Source organism: Syzygium oleosum, unplaced genomic scaffold (assembly GCF_021117445.2).
Source record: "Syzygium oleosum isolate NSW1041296 unplaced genomic scaffold, Sole_v2.1 Sole_v2.22, whole genome shotgun sequence".
Classification (NCBI taxonomy): Eukaryota; Viridiplantae; Streptophyta; class Magnoliopsida; order Myrtales; family Myrtaceae; genus Syzygium; species Syzygium oleosum.
In genome coordinates this window covers 5,165,332-5,184,810 of record NW_026607506.1, presented here as the reverse complement: position 1 = coordinate 5,184,810, position 19,479 = coordinate 5,165,332, and the positions used below count along the sequence as shown (strand labels likewise).

The following is a 19,479-nucleotide window of genomic DNA, read 5'->3' as shown; positions in this document are numbered from 1 at the left end:
CAAGTGAAAAGCAGCCAAGTGAGTGAGTGCCCAAAGTGACAATGGGAGGGGAAGACAGCCGTGCGTGCCACGCCGCCACCGTGGGTGCCTGTGCCCTGTTCAAGTCTGCACCACCGAGAAGTCCCTGCACAACAACGACGCTAAACCAGCCCTCTGATGATGAAGCCGCCGAGCGTCGTTTTCTCTACCGAGATCTCAGCCCCGCGTCTTTTCAGCGAGTTTCTCACTACGAGTAGCCTCGGTCGTGCAGCAACGTGTCTGGATCCATACAACCGAGACTGATCCTGCAAAGTTCTGGTTTTTATTTTTTCCCGCAGACTTTTTGGCATGTTCTTGCAATTATCCCACGATTTCAACACATGCAGAAGACGCCACTTTCTTATTTCTTTTGAGATATAGAAGCGGCCAAAGAAGGTTGTTCGGTCAAAGTTTTCAGTAGAGACTCGGACATAAAGACTCACGAAAAGATTTGCATATTGAGAGTTCGCATTCGACTTAGTGGCTCATCGGTTTATCGCGAGAGTCCTTGGCCAAAACAAGACCTCCAGCTATGAGTCACTTTTGCCCTTAAGAGCCGCCGCCACCATGAGCTGAGCCGCTCCCCGTCGAACCGCTATCGTCGTCACCGCTGTCCTCGCCGTTGAGTACCACTGGCAGTCGTCCCGCGATCCGCAAGCCCAAGTCCGATCCGAGTTCGAATTGGAAGTCATCCGCGAAATTAGGTAAGATTCTCTTCCATATTCTTAGAATATTTAATTTCCTAATTTTTCAAGTGTTTGAATATTTCGTGAATATTCTGTGGACTGCTAAATATCTTAAGATAATGCATGTGATATCCGCAATATTTTAAGATACCCCGAATTAGAAGTTTTTCTTAATTTGGTAGCGTTCCGGGACGACTATCTGACCTTAATCCTAAGATACGATACGCGGCGGTACAGAAAGATTGTTATCTTATCTATAACCACTTGGATATGATAATATATCTTATTTGCTTTCCAATTTCAAACGATCGGCTTTCCATTGATATCTATAATCATATAGATATGATCGTTAGCTCGAATCATTCTCCTAAATTGAACATGATAAATAAAATGTTTTGGATTGTGTGGATTGCTCGAATGTGATTGATATCTTTGTTTGATTGCTTACTTTTTAAAACAATGAAAATCCAAAAATATTAGTTAGTTTAAATTAGAAGTTTTACATGTTTAGGAAATCCTGAAGATAGGATAATTGTTTAATTTATATTGGGATTTAGGGTAGTTTATTTCCTAGTTTAAACTAGGGGTTATTCTAATCCTAATAGATTATTTAGGGTATTTTAGAATTTCGAATTTTCATAAAAATATCCAAAAAAGAGTCACTTTAGAATAGGTTAAATTATCTTTTATAGAATAGATTGCATGTTAATTTAGGCATTTTTTTATTCCGAATTTCATTGAAAAATACCAAAAATACATTATTTGCCCGTCATTAGAATTAGGTCATATCGTCGCATGATATATAGTTCGCATGCTAGGTTTAATTAATTGCATGTCATGTTTTGCACGTCATTGCACTTAGGTTAGTTTTCATTTAAATAAAGATAAAAAGAAAACCTAAAAAATGTGTTGAGTGAATTGCTTATTAATTATAAATCATATTAGAGTTGTTTGCGTGATTTTCTAGCTAACATTGCAGATGCTTATGTTGCTAAAAGGTACATTGTTCTCCTAAGCTAGTAATTTATTTACCGCTTTCTTTATTGGGTGTTAAATTGGTGGATCGCATACCCGTATGCTCACCTCACATGTTAGCAATTTGGTAATAAAATTGATCCAGACTGCATGCTCAAACTTTTTTTTTTGAAAAGAAAAAGTACCGAAAGGACGTTAGACTAGTTCTAGCGTAATCAAGTCTCCGAACTCAAAATCTCTGTTCGTAGGAATAAAACATATCTCCCTATGTTTTATTTGGGTTTCTAATCGACCCACTGCAAAATAGATTAATAGCTACTCTAGCATGAAAACATTTGCATGTTAAGAACTTAAATCCTAAGTCGCGAATTGATAGGGCTTGGAAGGGTCCGAATTAGGTTTAGTCTTAATAATCCATTAGCTGAACCCCTAAGTGGTCCACCGTGGGAGGTTAGGTCACGACAATTCCCACTGCTTCAAAAACATGTAGCTATGCAATGTTTAGATGGCAGACCCTTTGTGATTCTTTGAGAAATTATCAAGTGTAAGATAAGTATCGAACTGAATTTAGATAGTTGAAATTGGCGAGTCCCGTGATAGTCTTGCGGAGTTTCATCAAATGTGACGGTCCAAATTCAATTAAGTACGTTTACTGAATTTTACTAAATAATTTCTCATTTTTTCCTTGTCAGGCTCCTATAAAACCCAGTTGATTAAATTGTGGGTTGCGATAGTCCCCTCATCTCGTCGGAACCTAGTACTAAAAAAACTGGCCATGTTCTCCTCAAACCACTCTTCTGATTTGTAGGCTACAATTATGCACAATTGCACATCACCTCCGGTTATATTTAGTTAGTTTTGCTTGCGGGCGATCTTCGCACTAGGTAACTCACCAATCACATCAGTGAGGGAAAATATAACCCTTTATCACGCATTTTACGATGCTTTTCTGGTATTTAATTTCAACTAGCTTGGGTAACCTTTGGATAGGTTTTCCTAGTCATTTTAGTTGGCAGTTGATGATGTTATGAATTTATAGGAATGTAATTATGCAAGTTTCTTGACAAAAAAAAAAAAGAAGAAAGAAATTTGGATAGAGTTTCTTCTGATGCATGTGGACGGCATGATTTGCATATGTACCTAAATATTAATCAAGCTGAAAAGTCAATGCCATGTGTTTATATAAGAAAGAGACATGGCCGGATAAATTATTTAATTGACTTAATACATATATAAAATTGAATTTGGATCTTCATATTTTACGAGGCTCACATGAGATCTATCATTTTCAATGATCAGTTTAGTATGTATAATACAACTATGTAATAATTTCACATATTACAAAGATAATGCAATGTTTTTCTCCATATTCGTTATTCATTGGACCTTTCCACAATAGTTAATTACTTAAATAAAAATGCAGGCTTGTTTGCTCCACACAATCTTTTTTGATGGAAAAGAAGTGCTTTTCCTTCTTACTTGAAATTTTTCAATAAATTATGAAACCAAATATCCATGTTAATATATACATATTATGAAAGTTTCAAATGTTTCGACTTTTAAAATTTTAAAATACATTGGATGCAAGAATTCGATTAAGCAAAAAGCAAGTAATAAAAATCAATTTGGACACGCTCGCTTTTCTACGTATATTTTTCCAGACCTTGGTGTTTCTTCCTATTTTCCATGCTTCCAGCTTCGCTAGCGTTTTTTTTTTTGGTTAAAACCAGCTTCGCTAGCGTTGATTTTTACTAGTTTTTTTTTTGTGGTTATTAGTGTAAATTGTAATTTGGAATGATCAAACGTAGAAAGTCGAACCTCCGACAAGTTAATGGAAAAATTGAAAAGAAAAGTGGGGAAGGGCGATAGGTTCAACTACTCCCTCTAGATTTTATCGTAGGAAAAATTACTTAAACTTATTGTAATTGTGTCAATTCAATTCGAAACCCTTTTTTTTTTTTCAATTCAGTCCATCCAGTCAATTTTGGTCATAAATTGCTGACATGGACATCGACTCTTATACGTGACCTGACTGACGCTAACATTGACATTTTAAATAATATTTTAATATTTTTTGAATATTTTTATTAATTCTTTTTAGTTTGCTTTATTTACTTTCATTCTTTTCTTTCTCTTTTTTTTTCCCACCATGGCCAGCAAGGGTCACCGGAGCTCGCCGGCCACTAGGTAAGGGTTGCGAAGCCCTCGTTGGGTGAGGGGTCAACAAGGGTGTGACCCTCACCCGGTTTCGCCCAGATCTAGCACAGACCATCGCGAGGCTGTACCAATTTAATTCTAAACATATTTTTTGCCAATTGAGTTATACACTTTTTGTATTTTTGCTAATTCAATCCATCAAACCAATTTTAGTCAGAAAATTGCTGACAAGATGTCGACTCTTATACATGTCGTGGGCGACGCTAACATGGACATTTTAAATAATATTTTAATATTTATTTCGAATTTTTTTATTAATTTTTTTAGTTTTCTTTATTTTCCTTCCTGCTTTTCTTTTCCTTTTTTTTTTCCCACCATGGCCGGGGTGGATCGCCGGAGTTCGCTAGCTACTGATGAGAGTTGTGGCCCTCGCCCGACCTTGCCCATATTTGGGCGAGGCCTTCGCGACCACAGGCTAAGGCCACCTCACTCACGGCTGGCAAGGCCATGACCGCCTTCCCTTGTGGCCACGCCTAGTAGATATCGTCTGTGTGTGGCTAAAGTTACAAAAACAATATTGTCTATATGCTCTCTATTGGAATTGATTTGGGGCTTTAGGGTTTATGCTGATCGATTTTCTCTCTCTCAAGGAAGCTCGATCATTTGCTGAATCTCAATTTATTTGTAGTTTCTCTCTCTGTCAAGGAAGCTCAATTTTTTCGGAGCTTTTTTGCTCGTTGAAGGTGATTTGGCACTTTTACAGTCTACAATTGTTGGAAAATTGGAAATTAATGTATGATAACCAGAGCAAATAAACGGGCAAATAGTTGACAATGCTTCTTATTTCCTTATCGATAATTATTCACTTTGAAATAAAACAACTCCTTTCATCACGTTGCGCGGATTCATGTCCGGTTACAATCGCGACAATTATACCGAATGGTCCCAATGTCCGCAAGTCACATCCAATCGAGAGAACTTTTCCCACCATCTCACGATGTCCCAATCACAGCCCTCGTCAAATCACATCTACTTTCGGACCTCGAAATTAGTTTTCCGCGATAAATACCGCTTTTAATAGGTGGAGATTTTATAAACTTCCGCGACAAGTCACGAGCGGATAGAAAGGAAATAAAAAAAGAAAGGAGGAAGAAAAGATGGGGCGGGTCCTCCCGAGGGTACGATGCCACCGAAGCGCACACCTGCCACAACTTTAATAAAACACATCCTTTCGGCTTCCACGCAACACACCACGCTTACTAATTACCAAATTATATATATATATATATATGATAAGGTCTTTCGATATTTCCTTTATGCTTCTTTTCTCAAAGTCAACGGGTGGCGGCCGACGCACAGATCTCACTTCAAGAATGCGAGATGAAAAATAATGGGAGCATGACACTAATAGTTCCTGAACTTTAACATGATATAGTTCATGAAGTTTTGATTTGTTCAATATAGTCTATGAACTTTAACTCAATGTGTAATGTGATCCCTGAACTTTTAATTTGTTAAGTGAAATGTGATCCCTTAAATTTTAATTTATTCAATGTAGTTCCTGAATTTTAACCTAAAGTGCAATGTAGTCCCTAAACTATATGAAAATGTTCAAATGGAGTCTCTAAACTTGAATCAATGGAAGGATTGTATTGAACATTTTCATATAGTTTAGGGACTAAATTGAATATGTATCAAAAGTTTCGGGACGATATTGAACAAATTAAAAGTTTATGGACTATATTGCATATTGAGTTAAAGTTTATGGACTACATTGAACAAATAAAAACTTCAGAGGCCATATTGTACATTGAGCCAAAGTTCATAGACCGCTTTTGTCATTATCTAAAAAATAATTTGCAACACCCTAATTTAGGAGGACGATTTATGGAAATTTTATGTGAAAGTTTAGTTTATTGATCTTGGTATCTTTATTCTAAAAGCCACACCCACTACGGATCCTTAAGAGGGGCGACAAACTCTCATTTCGGCTCGGTCGGTCCATCATCGGTAAGAGGAGCCATTTAACCGTAATTGTCGGGTGCGCTCGAGTATTGGTGTGCTATGCTTGTAATAACTTATGATCTACCCGTCATTAAATAAGAAGCGCGACGTCATCTTATACGCATGGACAGAGCGTTCAACATTTACTTCCATTAGAAAAGAAGGCTCTTATCTAAACAGCAGAATTTTTTCGTAGACATGGTAGCTTAAGGGGTGTGCATGCAACGATTCTGTACCCGAGAACTGATTCTACTCAGAAATTATTCTTTTTTATTCTGTGCCATGGAATAATTTCTAAGCATTTAAAGGCGTTTGGTAACAATCCAAAATTTATATTTTTAGAATAGAAAAAGAACATAAATGCGTTTGATAACTACACAAAATTTCTTTTTATTAATAATATTTTGAATTTTTTAATATTTTTTCTTTTTTTTTTCCTTTTTTTTCCTTCCTTTCCTTGGCCATGGTTGGTCGCTGGCGTCGGCGACCGGCCACAGGCCAAGGCCGACAAGGGCGTTGCTGCCCTCGCTGCCAGCCTTGCCGATCGCGACGGCGAGGGCCGCCCTTGCCGGCCCTGGCCGGTTGCTAGCGGCCGGCCGACGGGGGGCCGGTGGCAGACCAGGAAGAAGATGAAGAACAAACAAAAAAGGAAGAAGAAAACTAAGAAGAATCAGAAATGAAAAAATTGTTCCAGAATCAAGAAGTTACTTTTTTCTGCTTCTTGATTTTGTTCCAAAACTGATTTTGGGAATAATTTTTTGCAAATTTGTGCCTGGGCATAAAAATTTTAACAAACGGATTTCTGTTCCCAAACTGATTCTAGGAACAAAAGCACATAAATTTTCATTATTTGGCAAGTTGCCAAACGTCCCCTAAAAGTCATCTGGTGAAAACTTCTTTCGATATTCAAATCGTGGACTCATTTCTTATTCACAGCAATTGTGGGTCCGTTTCGATGCCGGAGGACGAACAGATTAAGGTAGCACGAATAAATTAATGTATTTTTATTATTAGTCGCACGAATGGATTAATGTATAGCACGAATAAACTAATGTATTTTTATTATCAGTCAAGCCGAAAGTTCCGAATGTGAACGGAAAAATCCGAAAAAAGAAGCCGGCAAAAGATGGAGGACGAAACGGCACCGTGTCGGTCCGTCAAATGACTTAACCGCGTCGAGCATCATCGCTAGACGCCCCGGCCCCACCGTCGTCTCACGCGACCTGGAACCGGGAATCTTCTTCTTTTTCTTTTTTATTTTTATTTTTGTAAATATATCTGGCACTGGCAGTGTCCTCTTCACTCGTATTCTCCTTTTTTCTTTTCCTTTTTATTTCTCGAATTTCCACATTTTTCAGGCAAAAAAATAAAAATCCAAAGGATCGCGAAAAAGGCAAAAAGTCCCCCCCCGCCCCCCCCCCCTCCCCCCCAAAAAAAAAAAAAACTCTTCGCACATCTGCATTTCGGTTGGACTCACTGCACGCTCCAATCGAGTCCCCATACGCTTCGTCGCCCTCCTCCTCTTCTTCTTCTTCGTCTTCTTCTTCGTCTTCGCCGGCGTTGAGCTCGCAGCTCGCGATTCGAGGTTCCCGGCGGTAGCATCTGTCGGCGGTAGCTACCGGAGCGATTTGGTGGACGGAGGAGGAACGCGAGGGATAGCGCTTGCTTGACGTCCTTCGATGGTGAGGGAGACGGAGTACTACGACGTCCTCGGGGTCAGCCCCTCGGCGACGGAGTCCGAGATCAAGAAGGCGTATTACATGAAGGTATGAAAGCACTCGTTCGGCGTTTGGCTAGCGTCCCGATCGTCCGCCGCGGGGGGGGGGGGGGATTTCTAGGTCTGGCTCCGTACGGATTCGTCTCGCGATTCTCGATGATCCTTTCGCGCGGATCGAGCTGCTCGGCGGTGCGCGATCGCGAGCGCGTCTGGAGCGGTTTCGGATCTGTTCGTGTGTGTGTGTGTGTGAGGGTTTTTAATTTCATCGGCTCCGCAGTTGTTGACTTTCGATTTCTTGTGGGAATGATAGTGGACAGAATGCTTTTCTTTTTCTTTTTTTCCCTATTGTTCTGATTTTGTCTTTTGTGGTGGTTAAATGGTGGCTTCCTCCATAATTCATGGAACGAGGTTCTGGATTATCGGTCTGCGTGGTCGGAAGTTATGGCTGGTGTGAGATTCATGGTGTTAGGCATTGGCAATACGGTGAAGCACTTGTATGCTGCTAGGCTTACGCGATTGGCGTCTAGCTCTAATTCTTGAGGATGATCTTTGTTCGGTCGTGTAGGCGAGTTTTGACTTCGGCTTCTAGTTAAGAATTTGACGCGGAACATGCTCGATATTTGTCCTTGATGTGCTATCTGGTTGTTGATCTGATGGAATAGTATATGAGCGATAAGCTGACGGACCTGAATTTTGTGTTTTGTAGGCCCGGCAAGTTCATCCTGATAAAAATCCCAATGATCCTAACGCCGCCCACAAATTCCAGGCAAGTCTGCATTTTGAGTTGCAAAGTGGGAAAGTGCTGTATTCCTCCTCCTCTGGGTGAATGAGATTGCTTTTTGTTAATAGCTAATCAACCCGACTGAATATGCTGCTGTCCTAATTTTTCCTACTTTCGCTTAACATTTCAATTAAGATGAAGCATCTGCAATAGTGGAACTCATTACACATGCAGAATTCTCATCTATAAAAAATAAAATCATTTGAGATATGATGTACTTAAAGTTTCTGACTCGTTTCGGAGTAGCCTGCTTGAGCCCTCTCCACAGGAGTGTGCTACCCTGGTTTCATTTCTTGATTATGGCAAGAAGCTTTCTAACTGTTGCTCTTCACATGCTAGCCAATTGTCTTAGAATATGATATTACGGCTAAAGGCGGTGTTAGATTTGTCCAGAGAATTTTGTGGTACATTCTGTTCCCCGGATTTCTCCTCATCCACACAAGGCCAGGATTTTCAACAGATAAACTAGATTATTTATTTAAATGATAATAAGCGTGCAAACACAGCTTTAAGACTCTAAGAGAGTCATTAGTAGCTCTAGCAACTTCAGGAATCGTTTCTTATTTGTTTTTTGTTTTTATTTTGCTTTGGGGGGGGGGGGGGGGGGACACTCATTGTGAAAAGGGAATGACTTGAAGAATGGACTACGTCTGCAACCACAGTTAAGATCTCATTAAAACACAATTTGGTTTACATGATCTCAGCCTGGCAATTATTTTCTAGATTGTCAAATCAATCATGCATCTCATACAGGATCGTTTGCATATGCTCGGAAATGTACTTCATATAACTTGTAGAAAGAATTTTTTGAGCTGGCTATAAAGCAAAAGGAACTGAATTGTTATGCCTTTTTGAGGTGACCGGTCATACAACTGTGCAGAGCTAGTTATCGATTTTTATTGTGAATGATCACGTCTACTGTGACGTGTAGGCTTTCATTTCTAAAATGAGTTATTGGGTTTAACAATCAATATATTGCCATTCTAACTGCTAATTAGCAGCAGATACCCGTTGCATGCATGGGAATTATGCACAATTTCCATTTATGTTCCATAGATGTTTATTGTCTAATCAATTAATAAATATTGGTACGTCTCACTTATCAATAGATATTTGTAGTTAATTTACCACATTAATGTTGTTACACAAATGTATAGTCCATGTAAGAGAACTTAAGCACACTTTAATGTTTTGATTTTCAAAGCATCAATTACGTACAAGGTGAGAAAGCATTACATTATAAATTATGAACTTTCTTAACAAAGTTGCTCAACAAGTCACCCTATGCCTAGGGCGCTCATTTATAAAGTGCATTAATTACTGTTCAGTTGTATCCCTTCATTAATGCATTTCATAGAAAGGATTTTCTTTGAAAAAACACTACTTAAGAATTTTTTCGCTTGAAATATCTTAAGAAGTCAAGTCAGCCTTTTTTTTTCACTGTTCTCATTAATGTGCATTAATAAGAGAAGACACTTAGAAAGATCAAAACACCGAGCTATTTTTGTGGGGTACGATGAATAGAACAATTACGATAAAAAGCAAAGGATAATAAGAGTTAAATTGAAACATAAGCCAACTTTTTTTGTATAAAATGAAGACAGAAGGATATAAATGGTGCATCAAGTTACTATGAATGAGTACCATAAATCAGTAACTTACTTAAGAAAATTTTTACCATGAACAGGAAGCTTGTGCATGGTTATGCTACTAGTATTGTATATCAGTTCGTAAAATACATTTGAGTTTTATGATTTTATTATTAGCATGTTGTAAACTTCTCAGCTTTTGAACCATGAGTAGTTGCTTTAGTGATTTTTTCCTATTGCGCTTGTGTTCCCCTCGTGTACAGCTTTCTTTATTTGGTTCCCCTCACATACCATATGTTGAGTCGTCATGATCTCTTATCCGATTCCGTCCCTTTATATAGGTCTTGGGAGAGGCTTACCAAGTTTTAAGTGATCCAGCACAACGAGAGGCATATGATGCTCATGGGAAAGCAGGAGTCTCAACGTTTGTTCTTTTCCTTAGCTTAAAATAAATTTGAATAGGAGATGATTGTTTCTATCAATTCTCTTTGCATCTGCTAAGTGTTTGGTTGTGCTTTGGTTGAAGCATGCATATTGCCGTTTGACTAACCATGTGTTTTTGTTTTGTTTGTAGTGATGCAATCATCGATCCAGCGGCAATCTTTGCTATGCTTTTTGGAAGTGAGCTTTTTGAGGAATATATAGGTCAACTTGCCATGGCATCAATGGCTTCTCTGGATATCTTTACAGAAGGGGAACAGTTTGATGCTAAGAAAGTGCAAGAGAAAATGAGGGTAATGATTTACTGTATCTTGTTTGCATCAGATCTCAATTTACAAAGAATTCGTGTTTTCATTTATGCTTCTTGCCTGCGTTATGTAACTTGTATTGGAACTTTAGAAATATGAGTACTGGAGTTGTCTGGAAGAGTGGGAATATACAAATTTTAAATGACTTAATGATAAGATGGAGCAGTAGTTGCGCTTGCATATGGAATGGTACTGACTAAGGGGTTAAAGAGAAGTTTGTAGATAATGGATTAATGTGGCATATTCAAATTCCATGTGATAGGCCCGCCACAAAAGCTTGTGACTTGTGCTGCTGTTTCTACTATCTATCTTGCTTGATTTTCCACTGTTGTTGGGCAACTAATTTCAAATTTTTGCATACAGGTTGTTCAGAAGGAAAGAGAAGAGAAGCTTGCACAGACATTGAAAGATCGGCTAAACCAATATGTCCAAGACAAAGACGAATTTGTCGGTCATGCTCAAGCGGAAGTAGCAAGGCTTTCCAGTGCAGGTTGTCTTTCTCTAACTGTATATGATTGCTTTAATGCGAAATATGATGCTAAAACTTCCTCAGTACTCTTCAGTTCATGAGTTGGATCCAAACATGGCAAACTCAGTTTCTCGAAGGCTGGACAAACTGGCGGCCACATCGAGTTCGCGTGCACTCTGATAGGATTTAACTGAGCTGCAGCTGCAATTAAGAGCATATGGTAGATTAGATCCCAAGTGATATGGGTTGATGATTAGTTTCTAGACAAGATAATCAAAATGTCTAAGCATCTATTATTCCCAACGTCAAACAAAGTATTCATAACATGTGATAAGCAAGCATTTTCGGACTCACTGAAAGTGAAATTAGGCTTGCTTGATAATCTTCTTTTAAAGAAAACTTCTTGAAGGCTCTGAGTCTGGTTGCTTGGCAAATTGTGACTGCTGTATTGAGTGTCTTTCCATATGATAATCCATGTCACAGTCTCTTTGTTTGATGCTTTCTTTTGATTTGTGTATATTTTCTGGTATGTGCAGCTTATGGTGTGGATATGTTGAGCACGATTGGCTACATATATGTGAGACAGGCAGCTAAGGAGCTTGGAAAGAAGGCGATATATTTGGGAATGCCTTTTGTTGCAGAGTGGTTTAGAAACAAAGGACATTTTATCAAATCTCAGGTCACAGCAGCTACAGGTTAGTGGATGTTAGTTGTTCTGATAAGAAATTAGCATGTCTTAATAGCTATGTTGCACCGACACCGACACGCGACGCGACACGACGCGACGCGACGCGACACGACGCGACGCGACGCGACACGCGACGCGTCATTTCTCAAAAAATAGAGAAATCCGACACGTTGGGACACGTATATTAAATATATATTTTTATATGTACATGATAAATTATCATTTTTAATTCAAATCTACAAATAAATAAATAATACAAAAAGAGCCTAGAAAACATTAATCCACCATTTGTTAATATCCTCATTGTTTCAATTTGACAAATTCAACTACATTCCACGACTTCTTCCCTCATCGAGCTGCCATTACACCATCAAATCCGACACCAAGACAAACGATAGAAAAACCAAAGCCCGTAACCCGGGCACTTGACAGAAATAGAGAGAGGGCACTCGGTAGAAACAGAGAGAGGTGTACCTGCTACTTGGCTGCAGCGGCGAGTGGCGCGGAGAGAGCCTCGCGGTGGACCGGTGGTCGATGGAAAGAAGAAAGAAGAGAATTTGAGATAGGGGAGGTTGTCGGTCGAGCGAAGAAGACAGTGAAAATAAAGACCTAGCGTGTTTTAGCCCTTTTTCTTCAACCTTTATTTTTCTCTTATTTATTTTTTTTAATAAATTTACATTTTGACCCCTAATTTTTTGAAAATTTATAAAATTGACCCCGTGCGTGTCGGAATCGCGTGTCAGGATTCCGGACTCGTGTGTCTGAGGCGTGTCCGGTGCGTTGACCGCGTGTTGGAAATCCGACACCTGTTTGACCACGTGTCGGAGCTTGTCGGACGCATCCGACACGCATGTCGGTGTCGGACACCAACATGTTAGCCATTCCAACGTGTCGGTGCTACATAGCTTAATAGTAAGTAGTGACTTTTGACTAACCATTTCTGTTGTGCTACCCCCTGCTAATTGATTTCAAAGCATTTAATCCATCTTCCTTATAGTGTAAATGCTTGAACTTCTTCTCTTAGAGCATTTGTAAATACTTCCATTAATTGCCTTGAGAATAGCACCTTCCTTAGGTTTAAAGCACCCACCCTCTTTTGCTATTTTTCGAAATTGTGGAAAAAATGCCTAGTTATACATGCTTCGCAGGTGGATGTTTTAAGAATATCCTTGTGTCTGATCAATTGGTTTTCCTTGCCGTGTGGTAGGTGCTATTGCTCTGATCCAGCTCCAAGAAGACATGAAAAAGCAACTCAGTCAAGAAGGTAACTATACCGAGGAAGAACTTGAAGCGTACATGCAATCTCACAAGAAGTTGATGATTGATTCTTTGTGGAAGCTTAACGTTGCCGACATTGAAGGCACTCTTTCCCGTGTTTGTCAGATGGTTGTATTGCTATACTAGTTCACTAATTACATTCTTCATTTGCTCTCACATTTTGGTTGAAATTTTAAGCCATTTATGTTTCTTTCAGGTCCTTCAAGATCCCAATGTCAAGAAAGAGGAGCTCCGGGCACGAGCAAAGGGATTGAAAACTCTTGGTAAAATTTTTCAGGTAATTCCCTTGGTTATGGTTTTGCATTGGCTTTTTGCCTAATGGTCATGTTTACATATTGCCCCCAGGCACTTGCTAAATATACCAATAAAGAATGATGCACCTTTCAAAGCAGTGATTACAATATTTTGGGATAGTTGCTGCAAAGTTTCTTTAATTATTTTCTTAACGAGTGCCATGATTATGCCAACTTGGTAAGTGTCTGACATCTTCGTTACATGTTCTGGTTGCAGAGAGTTAAGTCGGTCAATGGTAATGATCCTGACGCTCTTCTCACTGGAAAAATGAATGGAAGTGATTCAAGTAATGACCCTCGCTCTCCTAATACGTCGTCGACACCAAAAGCCTTCTCTGAAGAGCAGTCCTATGCTTCACTTGAACCGCAGGTACAACTTATTTATTTACATTGACCATCTTGTTAAGGTTTCTTGCTCTCGGTTTTCATAAATTTAACTCAGCCACCTGACCACATGATGCATGCAAGGGAAGTCTTTGAGAGTTTCGTATTCTATGGTTGCAAGAACTAGCAAAAAACTTTGTTAGGGAAAAAAGAAGAAGAAAACTAGAGAGATGCCCAGTATATTTTGTTATTCTGCAACTATTGTCAGCCCCATGAGTATATGAGCATTCAACACAATATATGCAAATTCAAAATATTTATCTAAGCTCAATTATGCAATTAGAGTCTCACATGCAAACCAGCCTACAACTCCATGCACCTATTGGTATACTGATAAGCATGCTATGGAATAATTAAACTTGCACTTGCATGCATTGATGGAGAATCTATTGGACCTTTTCTTTTGCGCACAACAAAGAATTCATAGGCCCTCTATGTGATTATACCTGATTAATAATGCTTTATGGAAGAATTTGGTAGTTTGGCTTTGGATTTGAAAGTTCGGTTCTCTTTCCCAAATCGTTTTCAATAATGCTCTCTAATCTGAAGGGGAAACATTTCGAACTAGATATGAAGGCAACACGCGGAACTCATTGATTTACATGATGCATGGGGATAGGGATGCATCTCGATGTTTCATTTTATGTCTTCATCTAGACTTTCCCTCTTTTACTTGGTATTTTGTACTTACTGGGTTGCAATTGGACATGCTAGAGCCCCTATGTGGAGGCCCCTAATATTGGCGGAGCACCAATTAAATTCGACTTCCCTAGACCAACCGCACCACCTGGTGCATTAAGACATCCTGGCAGGGATTGACATGGACGGTGAGAACACTCGAATCATTTTTCTCCATTACCGCATGACACGTCATTATATGGGTATTGAGGAAGGAGGTTTTTTGAGTGTTGAACCTGGATGTGTTTGTAATGAGACATCTAGATGTTGTTTCCTGCTTGAAAGCGCGTTCCATCTCTGGCCTCCAGCTGCACAGGCATTATATGTATGTATTCATGTGGACAAATCAGTAGCATTTATACAAAGGGATAGGGGGTGGTATTAGATGTTAGTGTCTTCTTTGATCGCCATTAGAATGGCTGTGATTGGCAGCCTTGTATTTTGTATGTTGTAGTTTTTTAGAATGTTGCTTTTGTGGCCACATTCTCTTTTTTTCTTTTTTTTGTCGGGTCTTCACTCCATGGAGATACATGTACTTTTTTTTCACATAAGATGGATGGATCGAAACCTGTTTGTAATATAGCTTGTCGATTGAACCGCTTGCCCAACAACCAGCTTGCTAAGCTATTCTATAGTTTTGCTTTCGCAACGCCCGTAGAACTAAGAGTTGGAGATTAGCATGTTGTAGCTCTATTGGACGGACTTAATTGTGTTTTCGACTTCGATTTTACCTTTGTGTTATTGTGTTGGCATTCGTTTGAGGTGTTAAAGTTGACTGAATGATCGAATTTTACCGTTTTGAATGTACTGCATTAGGCTTAAGCAATGTATTGAGAATTGAGCTTATTATGCGTAACAAGTGCCCCGTGGACACTTGTAGATATCGCTGTATTACATCTCATTTCGAGCGAGATCTCAAATTTTTACTCTTGTTCGGTCAAATTTGGCTATGGATGTCAATGAAATTCGTAGCTCTCTATTCGTTTTGCTGTGGAGGAAAAAAAAAAAATTGAGGGGGATTCCTTTTTGTATTGTAAGGGCGTTTCCGTAAGTGCACGAGCTTCTTTTAGGCGGCACGACGTTTCTTTAAAGAAGGCTGAAAATTAATAAATTAATTACTCGTTGACCTTCCAACCCAAAAAAAAAAAAATACTCGTTGACCATGACGTCTTGAGGGCCTCGAGCATCAAGAGACCTCGCATTGACGATTGTCCGAAGTGGAAGCGGCGAGGGTAGAATTGTAAATTAGTAGCATGATTTTCGCGTCTTCGGTATTCTATTAATTGACAGTGATTGGGCAAAGTTGTGGTTGACGGAGCAGATGCAGGCCGATGTGCGTCGATTTTCAATGGAAAAATGACATAAATAGTTCATAAAACTTTGATTTAATATTCAATATGGTTTCTAAATTTTTGGTACGTGTTCAAATTAATATCCAGACTATATGAAAATGTTTAATATTGTCGTTTTATTAATTCAAGTTAATGAAATTTGTTGGATTGATTTAGCTTCCAATCTGATACATTTGAATAGTGGACAAAATAAAAAAGTTCTTGGTTTATCCACGTAAGACATTCAATTCAAATCAAGATATAATAATTCACATCATCAAATAATATAGATAATCATTTTTTCCAAATTGATCAAATTAAACAATTGAAATGATCATTAGGGCGCAAATGGTAACCATTTTGCTCCAGAAGTCAAATTCTTGCCAGAAATTGATTTCCGGAATTCTTGCCAGAAATTGATTTTTGGAGGAGAAATCTGTTTGATAAAACATGACTAATTCTGCTTCAGAAATAGATTTCTGGAACATAAATCTATTTTTATTATTTTTATTTTTTTGGGCACCTCAAAAAATAAATTTCACTCAAAGTGGGTGCGCAAAGGTATTCTAAGCCATTTTGTGAAGTTTTGAAATTTTTGATTTTATGATTTTTTTGGGCACCTCAAAAAAAAAAATTTCACTCAAAGTGGGTGCGCAAAGGTATTCTAAGCCATTTTGTGAAGTTTTGAAATTTTTGATTTTTTGATTTTTTTTGGCACCTCAAAAAAATTAAATTTCACTCAAAGTGGGTGCCCAAAGGTATTCTAAGCCGTTTTGTGAAGTTTTGAAATTTTTGATTTTTTGATTTTTTTTGGGCACCTAAAAAAATTAAATTTCAGTTAAAGTGGGTGCCCAAAGGTATTTTACGCCATTTTGTGAAGTTTTGAAATTTTTGATTTTTTTTATATTTTTGGGCATCTCAAAAAAATTAAATTTCACTCAAAGTAGGTGGCCAAAGGTATTCTAAGCCATTTTATGAAGTTTTGAAATTTTTGATTTTTTGATTTTTTTTGGGCACCTCAAAAAAATTAAATTTCACTCAAAGTGGGTGCCAAAGGTATTCTAAGCCATTCTGTGAAGTTTTGAAGTTTTTTATTTTTTTATATTTTTTGAAAAAAATTCACCAAATTTCCTATTTTCCCGAAATCTGACTTTTTTTTATTTTCTGGAAATTTTTATGAATTTTTCTGGAATTTTTCAATTTTTATGCATTTTCTGAAAAAAAAAAAAAAAAATTAGTGAGATCTCAAAATGTGTTGTAAAGGCCACGAAAAAGAGAGAAAAATAGGGAGAATGCATTCTGGAAGAGAGAAGCTACAAAAAGTAGCTTCTCTTTTTCTTGTCCAAAACTCATTCTGGAATAAAAAATGCATTCTGGAATCAAGAATGCATTCTGGAATCAAATATTTTTAACCAACGCATTTTTATTCCAGAATGCAAAAATTGCTCCAGAATGCATTCCGGAAATTTTTTAACAAACGCATTTCTGTTCCGGAATGCATTCTGGAGCATAATTTTTACTCCAGAATGGATTTCATGCGCGCCCTTATATTCCGATTTGAGTTGAATATCTTACATGGATAATTCACGTATAACATTATCTTTTTGTCCACCTTTGAAAGCCAAATAAGCAAATTCCGTTAACTTAAATTAATGGAAGTATAATATTTGATGTTTTAATGTTATTTAGGGATTATATTGAGCATTTACAAAAAGTTTGGAGATTATATTGAACAAATTAAAAGTTTAAGGATGATATTGCATATTGGGCAAATGTTTAAGAACCATATTACAAGCTTAGGGTATGAAATGGTAGTGTTTTCTCAAAAGTTTAAAAACCATGACTAAATTGGCAAAGAAAAATTTAATACATAATTGATATCTATACAATAGATTTAAAACTGATTGGGTTATTTTCCCGTTTTCAATGTGGCTTCAAATTTCGAGGTGAGTTTTAGACATCAAGCCGATGATCGTTGGACCTTTCAAACAGCAGAGGAGTAATAACTCGTCTTTCTTGATAAGCTCGAGACGATTTCAAGGCTTATTTAGTGCATCATTAACCTCAAATAGCTTAGCTACCTTTTGTCTGTCTTGTAGCGAGGTTTCTATGCCTTTGCAGAAAGGAGTCCCACATCGACCAACTGCTATCATTCCCCTTTATTTAATCCTTTGTGGCTAACGTCGCGGCGTCCGCTAACAACTTACACTTTTAATGCGTGATCCCATGATTGGCATCAGAGCTTGGGTTTAGGCTGGGTTTCGGTGCTGGGCGAGTACGCTAAGCCGCTCCAGAAAAGAGTCCCACGTCGCCTCGACACTGTCATTTCCCCGTGTTTGAGGGTGCGTTTTGGTAACTAAACAATGATTGATTTTACTTTTTTGTTTCGAAAATAAAAAAAAAAACAGAAATCCGTTTAATAAATTTTTTTGTTTATGGACACAAATTTGTTCCCAAAATCAATTTTTGAACAGAATCAAGAAGTAAATGGGAACAAGAATCAGAAATAGAAGAGAATTTTTTTTTTCTTTTTCTTCTTTCCTTCTTGGCTAGGGCCGGTTTTTCTTCTTTCCTGGCCTGTGGTCGGTGGTAGGCCGCCGATTGCCGGCCACCGGTCACAGACTAGGGCCAGCGAGGGCGAGGGCGGCGACGAGGTTCCAGCCCTCGCCCTCCCCGGCTAGGGCTGGAAAAGGCCGGCGAGGGCCGCCCTCGCCAGATTCGGCAAGGGCGGCCCTCACCTAGACCGCGAGGGTCCAGCCCTAACCCTTGCCTGTGGTCGGTAAGGGACCTGATGCCCTCGCCGGCGCTGGCTTGTGCCCGGTCGCTGGCCAACCAGCCATGGACGGCGACCCAGCCACGGCCAAGAAGGAGAAGAAGAAAAAAAGAAAAGGAAAAAAAAGAAAAAATATTATTAATAAAAAGAAATTTTGTGTAGTTACCAAACATATTTCTGTTTTTTTTTTTATTTCAGGAATGGAAATTTTGAGCTGTTACCAAACGCCTTCAAATGCTTAGAAATTGTTTCCGGGAACATAATAAAAAAAAATCATTTCTGAGCAGAAATTATTTCCGAAAACAGAATAGTTACCAAATGCATCCTAAGCCTCTGAAGCTACCCTCCGCTAATAACAGAGTTTAGAGACAATATACTTTTTTTTTGTCTTCTAAAAATAATATTTAGAGAATGCTTTGTAATAATATATTTATATGAGGATACTTTTTTTTATGGGATAAATGCATTGAAAGTCCTAAAACTCGTTACAAAAGTGTAATTTAGTTATAAAACTTTCAAAAAATACAATTGAGTCATAAAATTTGTTGCGAAAATTCAATCGAGTCATACAACTTCCAAAAAGTACAATTAACGGAAGGACTTGATTGGACCAATATGACAAGTTTTAGGATTTGATTGTACTTTTTGAAAGTTTTAGGATTCGATCGTATTTTCATGATAAGTTTTAAGATTGATTGTATTTTTTTAATATTTTAGGACTCGATTGTACTTTTGCGATAAATTTTAGGACTTAATTATATTTTTTGAAAGTTTTAGGGTTTAATTGCATTTTCTTAATAAAGTTTAAGCCGCACTTGTACTTTTTTTTATTAAGTATGCTTGATATAATTACCTGACGTTATTCCGTAAGATGACCTCAACTGGTGGAAATTGAAAGAACCAACAAAC

The 19,479-nt window shown here is 38.1% G+C and overlaps 1 protein-coding gene across 1 annotated transcript; it reads left to right on the top strand.

Annotated features, from left to right (window-relative positions):
• Positions 1–7,342: 7,342 nt before the first annotated feature.
• Positions 7,343–15,100, top strand: LOC115669856 (chaperone protein dnaJ 10-like). Its single transcript, XM_030590995.2, has 10 exons — positions 7,343–7,606; positions 8,264–8,323; positions 10,269–10,351; positions 10,502–10,661; positions 11,040–11,166; positions 11,682–11,840; positions 13,041–13,219; positions 13,308–13,388; positions 13,622–13,774; positions 14,503–15,100. The coding sequence occupies exons 1-10, from the start codon at positions 7,520–7,522 to the stop codon at positions 14,605–14,607; spliced, it is 1,194 nt and encodes a 397-aa protein (XP_030446855.1). The 5' UTR covers positions 7,343–7,519; the 3' UTR covers positions 14,608–15,100.
• Positions 15,101–19,479: the final 4,379 nt, after the last annotated feature.

Bases quoted from the DNA above. Each gene is read 5' to 3' on its own strand.
- LOC115669856 (XM_030590995.2), top strand. From the start codon at position 7,520: ATGGTGAGGGAGACGGAGTACTACGACGTCCTCGGGGTCAGCCCCTCG. The intron at 11,167-11,681 runs GTTGTCTTTCTC...TGGTATGTGCAG, and splicing joins AGCAAGGCTTTCCAGTGCAG to CTTATGGTGTGGATATGTTG. The intron at 13,220-13,307 runs GTTGTATTGCTA...TGTTTCTTTCAG, and splicing joins TTTCCCGTGTTTGTCAGATG to GTCCTTCAAGATCCCAATGT.